The 6,784-nt window shown below is 35.8% G+C and overlaps 1 protein-coding gene across 1 annotated transcript; it reads left to right on the top strand.

The window, feature by feature from the left end:
• The first annotated feature begins 731 nt into the window (after positions 1-731).
• LOC110877568 (RNA-binding KH domain-containing protein PEPPER) lies at positions 732-5,997 on the top strand. The gene is made up of 6 exons (XM_022125723.2): positions 732-1,047; positions 2,085-2,328; positions 3,178-3,329; positions 3,781-4,011; positions 5,391-5,579; positions 5,702-5,997. Exons 1-6 carry the CDS (start codon positions 784-786, stop codon positions 5,849-5,851), a joined length of 1,230 nt encoding a protein of 409 aa, XP_021981415.1. The 5' UTR covers positions 732-783; the 3' UTR covers positions 5,852-5,997.
• Positions 5,998-6,784: the final 787 nt, after the last annotated feature.

The raw sequence follows: 6,784 nt of genomic DNA, 5'->3' as shown, positions 1-6,784 counted from the left end.
TATTTATGTTAGAGTTTTATTTGATTCAGGTGCTGATAAGTCTTTTGTAGACCATAAGTTTAGTAAATTACTGAATCTGCCTATTAAAACTCTAGACATAAAATATGAGGTAGAGCTCGCAGATGGTACCTTAGAATCGGCTTCAACTCTTCTTGATGGATGCTTTATATCCATTAAGAATCATTCTATTCCGCATTAATTACTTAGACAACTAGCTACCATCTTCCAGCCACCAACCACCAGGTACTTTTGCCAAACATACTCCAGGTATTAGTATTAAAAGTAACAATCCATAAAAGATGGGTACCGACACTAGTACGAAAGTTCTCGATATACTATAATATCAAATACAATACTCGAAGGTAAAAAGTGGATAAAATTCTGAACCGAAAGCAGCAATCCCGAAAAACACCATAAATAGATAGGTAATGAATTGGTGCGGTAATTCACTAAGGGGCTGTTTGGTAGCCTCTGAATGGTCATTAAGAGGCTACCTCTTAATGGAACCACTAAGAATTTTACCAATGAGAAGGTAGAAGAATGTGACATGTGATGATTTACCATTCAGAGGTTACCTCTTAACCATTCAGATTTAAGGTTACCTCTTATTCATTCAGAGGTTTTAAACCATTAAGAACTAGCATGAATGATCATTAAAAGACTACCAAACAGCCCCTAGCCCCTAAGTACCAATATTTCAGTACCTAAAATTAATATATAAATTTGACAGATATAAACTCTTCCTGTTCCTAAACCCTAAAACTCAGAAACCCCCAAACACCAATGGCAGAACCCGAAACTCCAATCAATGCAACCACAATCCCTGATCAACCGGCAGCGGCGCCGGTGCCGGAATCCGATATTTCAAGCGTGACGGAGAAGAAGTGGGCGGGATGGCCGGGAGACTGCGTGTTTAGGGTTATAGTGCCGGTGCTGAAAGTTGGGAGCATTATTGGACGCAAAGGAGACCTTATTAAGAAGATGTGCGAACAAACAAAAGCTCGGATTCGTGTGCTGGATGGTCCTGTTGGTAATCCTGACCGCATTGTAAGTCTTCATTGTTTTTGCTTGTGAATGTGTGAATTGAAATGGTTAATTGGTTAGTTAGTTAGTTAGTTTCTAGGGTTTGGTTTTTTGAAGGTTGATGTAATTGGTTAATTGATAAGTGACCACAGGTCCTTTCTAGATTGCAGTAGTTAGGTCAGCGTTCCGGTTTTCGGTTTATTAGGTTTGAAAATTTATTATGCTGAACTGAAACTGAACTGAACCAAATTCAGTTTAAGAAATTTAAGCTGAAAGGAAAACTGAATTTGAATTCGTTTTTTTTTTTTAATTTTATATATTTTTTACCATCATTTGTTAGGGTTGCGTTTTTTACTAAGGGGGCTGTTTGGCAACATCTGAATAGTTAAGTGCTGAACCAGTAAGGGTCTGAACCATTAAGTGCTGAACCAGTAAGAGATCTGAACCATTAAGAGCCTGTATAATGTTTAACCGTTCAGAGGCAAATGTCTGACCAATTCAGATTAGAGGTCTTAACCATTCAGGCTCTGTATAAATCTTAACCATTCAGAGGCAAATGTCTGAACCATTCAGACATCTGCTCGTGAAACAATCAGTCTGAACCATTAAGTGTTGAACAGGTCTGGACCATTAAGAACATCATTAAGAGGTAAACAAACAGCCCCTAAACAAATTTTATGATTATGATTAAATGAGATAGTAGGGTGAGCGGTTAGGTAATCGTCTTATGTATCGCACTTAAAGCAAGAGGTACAAGCGTATTATGCGGTTCTTAACGTATTTCTTGGTTCTGAAATGAACGCCTCTCTCATTTGTTATTGGGTTGGGCTGAATAAGAGTGAGTTAAAATTGTAATTGGATTGGACTACATTAAATAACTATTAGTTGACATTTAGTTTCTTTGCTTCGAACCCAGTTCTGAAAACTGAATATGTAATTCAGTTCGCCTTAAACGGTTCCGGTTTGGTTTTTGGTTTAATTGGAACTCATGATTTTGTAATATCTGTGATTATAGCATTCAAATGAATTCTTTAATAAAAGACTTTTGGAATATTTGTTAGATTTTAATTTCTGGCAAAGAAGAAACAGAGGCACCCTTGTCACCGGCAATGGATGCTGTGATAAGAGTGTTTAAACGTGTTAACGGATTCCCGGAGGATGAGAACGATGGTGCAGCAGCCATTCCCTTCTGCTCATTCCGACTATTGCTACCATCAACGCAAGCCGCGAGTCTTATTGGAAAGCAAGGATCTTCAATCAAGACAATACAGGAGACCGGTTGTTCTGTTCGTGTCGTCCCTAGTGGTACACATTCTATTCCAAATATAATGATGTATCACATAAGTTTCCATGTTGTCGATGATCCGTTTGTTTTCTTTTTCATATTTTGTTTCATGGTCACAGCTTATGCTTATAACCTTCTCTCTGGTATATTAATGCTTGTCGTTCTGTGACGGGTCGAAACAAGAAAGGTTTTTAGTTTTGGCTTGGCTTAACTTTTGTCAATTTCCAAGATTTTATTATATAATTCAGAGTAAAATGCCATTTTCGTCCGTGAGGTTTGGCCAGTGTTGAGACTTCGTCCAAAGGTTTGTTTTTCCATCTGGATCCAAGAGGTTTGAATTCTTGCCATTTTCATCCGGTTCGTTAACTTCATCCATTTTCTCCATTAAGTCAGAGGTATTTCCGGCTTTTTTTGCTAACTTAAAGGGGAATTCGGTCTTTTTCACTTTATGTAAAAAGACCAAATACCCCTGGAAAAGACCAAATTCCCTTTAAGTTACAAAAAAGACGAAAATACCCCTGACTTAACGAGAAAAATGGATGGAGTTAACGAGCCGGATGAAAATGGCAAGATTTTAAACCTTTTAGATCCAGATGCGGAAAAGCAAACCTTTGGACGAAAGTTGCAAAACTGGCAAAACCCTAGGGATGAAAATGACATTTTACTCTAAAAATAATTAGATGCTAATATGTTTAGAAAAACTATGTTATTGCCACAAGCCAATAATAATCCAATTTATCATGTTAAATTGCTTTACAAAAAACTATATTATTACGATAAAAATATAGATTTTCAAATAAAGCGATTTAGGAGGTTAAATGTTGTAACAATGATAATAATAATAATATTTTTTTTACCTTTTCTGCCAGGTGAAATAACGACATTACCCACCAACTCGGAAGATAAAGTTGTGGACTTACAAGGAGAGGCTCTTAAAGTTTTGAAAGCGTTAGAAGCTGTAGTTGGACACTTGAGAAAGTTTTTGGTTGATCATAGCGTTCTCCCGCTGTTTGAACAGACTGTAAGTTATTCTCATTTTAGCAGTTTAAGGCAGCAAGCATCATATCATATAAACTAGCGTGACAATCTGAACCGATCGATACCATTCGAAGAACATCGGTGCGTGTTCATTTTTATCATTTCGGTCGATGTAAAACACATGTTAATTTCTATACCAAGTACTTTTATCGTACCCATACTGTAACGAACAGAATCGATATTGATATCGATCCAATGCCCGTGGTAACGTACTGTCACAACGCGCGAGCAAACCACTTGGAATGTTAAAAAAATAAATAAACATAGATGCAGATTTAGAATATTTTATAAAATTACTAAAAAATAAAATTTAATAATAAATAAAAGTCTATTAAAAATTAAATACTTACAAATTGTTGGTTACTATTCATCGACCCTCTTTTTTCATATAAACATAATATAATCTGCGATGAGTTTTTGACGGTTTTATGCAGCACAATGCGACAGCCACACAAGAACATCAAGCGGAGACATGGGCTGAAAGACCCAATGTGCATCTGGGTTCGCGTAATCGGGTTGGTAGTGAATCACTGTTTCTTGACCGTGAACCACAACAAGAGTCACGGGGGTTTTCATCTGGGCTTATGTTTCATGGACGGGATCCTGGGTTATCCACAGTTCAGTCTCCGCTACTTGGTCTTACAACTGATCGTTTTGTAACTCAGGTGAGGGTCCTAATTATTTACTCCTTTATAACTTTGTGAAGTTGTTTAATATTTGTTATCTGGACAAGTATAAAAATATAGAACATTGTGACTTTTATCAAGTAATTTATGATCCTCCAAGTGGTAACACACTTTGAAAACATATAGCCAAACACCCCTGAGATGAATATTGTTCTAATAATGATCCGTTGAGCAACACCAATATGTGTACTTATTAGGGAAGTTAATAATAATTTAATAAATAAGAGGAAGGAGATTGGAAAAAGAAGGTATACTTACTTGCAGTTGTAAGTTATTTAATGCATAATCATTATATGTGTAAGCTAATATATTTTCCAGGCCATTAAGAAAACAGGTGGGTTGGGTAGCTATAAAAGATCGGTAATCTTATGTGTCGGAACGGGTTGGGTTGACCCACAAACACCTTTTATTCCCCTTTTTTATTATTGTCTAAAATGTTTAATGTCTTAACATAAAGTTACAAACACTTTATAATAAAAATAACAAAGTGATTTTTTAATGGGAAATTGGATTTTAATAATCCCACCTAGAGGTGGTTGGCCAATATTAGACCCACTTTTGAATATTGTCACCGGCAGTACCACTCTTTAAATATTTTTTCCCATTGCACCTCCGTTTTTTTCCGATTTTCAAATTGATGTTTTAGGGCTTTCGATCAAAACGAGGATACAAGTCGATTGATGTAAAACTTATCTGGATACGCTGCTCCAAACAGCTTGGTTTTTTTTAATTGGAAGTTTAAACATTCGAATTAAAGCACCGTTTTCGTTGTTTGGAGCACCGTTTCGAGGTAAGTTTTGCATCAATTGACTCGTATCCTCATCAAAAACCCTAAAACATCAGTTTGAAATTCGGAAAAAAACTTAACCCCGACCCGTTAAGTTTTTTTTTTAACGTACGTGTAGTGAGAAAAAAGTATTTAAAAGGTGGGACTGCCAGCGACAATATTCAAAAGTGGGTCTACTATTGGCCAACTACCTATAGGTGGGATTACTAAAATCCAATTTCCTGTTTTTAATTAAACTATTTTATGCACTAAAATACACTTTGAACAACTTTCGGCCTCCTTTACCTGTTCTTTGCTAGCTATTTTTTACCCATTTGAGATAAAACAAAACCCAATTAGAATCATTTATAAGCAAACGTGTTGAAATTGCCAAATGCTCATTAAATGGAACTTCAACAGTCAATAAGAACTGTACATGTGTAAACTTAACCGGATTAACTGTAAAACACCTTGAAAGAAGATTGAGTGAGTGAGTACTAATTGTTTCTAATATATTTGTACTGTACTAAAATAGGTTAAACATATTATAATCATTGCTTAAAAGTTTGCCATTTTGTTTGCATACAAATAGGTTGCTCAAACAATGCAAATACCACTAGTTTATGCTGAGGACATAATTGGTGTTGGCGGAAGAAATATCACATATATTCGTCAGACAAGTGGTGCCCTTCTTACTGTTCAAGAAGGTCGACCAGATGAAATTGTAATTGAAATGAAAGGGAGCTCCTCACAAGTTCAGGCTGCTCAACAACTTATTCAGGTTAGTGACTGATGATCCGTTTAATCTGTTTGACTGTTTCCTTATTATTTGAAATCAATTCATAAGTAAATGGGTTACTTAAAATCGTGAGTTATAATCTTTTGTTATGTTTGGTTACTCAGGATTGTGTAAACAACCATAATAAATCCATTCCGAGTGACTACAGCAACATGGACTTAGGTGCAAGATCTTCTTCATACTCCGGGTTCATAGACCCATCTTATAGTCGAGATCCGTATGATTTCCGTGAATATAGTAATTACAGAATGTGAATTTACTGACCCAATGAAAAGGCTTTCATTCTTTCTTTGTATCGTTTTCTGTTCAACGTGTAATGTCGTTTTCTTGAATGTTTTCTGAACATGATTTTATTAGGAATGACTCAACAGATTATGTCTTTTGAGGTTGGTTTTGTTTCGTTTGCGTCTTGTAAGTGCACAATACAACGTGATGATTCGCACTCTACACACACAAGGTCTAGAGCAGGGTGACAGTTATACTAAAGTATGCATTTATGGATAATACTTGTTCACTTTTTTCAAAACTCCTTGGTCTATTTCTTAATTACATTATACATATTTTCACTCGCAGTCGTATTAAAATATTGGAAAGGAGATGAATAATGAATCCCCAAATATGCGGGTTTACTTTGGCTTTCCATATAATTTAGGGTATGGGAATGGAGACTCGAATGCAGGAGTAGAAATGAACAAAATCTTATATTTTCTGTGTAATTTGGGTATGGGGAATCTGTTAACTAGAAGGGCAACACAGATAAAGGATTTTAGCAATCTCTCATGTCTCATTCTATGTATTTATATGTAATTCTGTTAACTAGAAGGGCAATTCGACCATATAAAATGACCGAATTGCCCTTCTCGTTATCAGAAGAAATAGTGGATGAAGTTAACCCAGTGGACTAAAATGACAACAGTGAAACCTTTTTGGACCCACAGGCAAAACATGAAATCTTTGGACTAAACTGGCAAAATGGCCCAAACCACAGGGATTAAAATGACATTTAACTCTTTCTATATTTTAAAGAATTTCTATAATTTAAAGAAGCTGATGGAGCTTGTAAATAGAAGAGTTTCCTGACCCTAAATTATATGGATGAAGTGTGAATATGGAGGCTATAGTGAGGGCTTAAAGGTTCGTGGAAGTCGGATGGTACATGCTTTATAATTTTATTATTTAGAGTAAAC

The sequence above is a fragment of the Helianthus annuus genome, chromosome 9, assembly GCF_002127325.2.
Source record: "Helianthus annuus cultivar XRQ/B chromosome 9, HanXRQr2.0-SUNRISE, whole genome shotgun sequence".
Lineage (NCBI taxonomy): Eukaryota > Viridiplantae > Streptophyta > Magnoliopsida > Asterales > Asteraceae > Helianthus > Helianthus annuus.
This window is presented reverse-complemented; position numbering and strand designations above follow the sequence as displayed.

Bases quoted from the DNA above. Each gene is read 5' to 3' on its own strand.
- LOC110877568 (XM_022125723.2), top strand. From the start codon at position 784: ATGGCAGAACCCGAAACTCCAATCAATGCAACCACAATCCCTGATCAA. The intron at 2,329-3,177 runs GTACACATTCTA...CTTTTCTGCCAG, and splicing joins TGTTCGTGTCGTCCCTAGTG to GTGAAATAACGACATTACCC. The intron at 4,012-5,390 runs GTGAGGGTCCTA...GCATACAAATAG, and splicing joins CTGATCGTTTTGTAACTCAG to GTTGCTCAAACAATGCAAAT.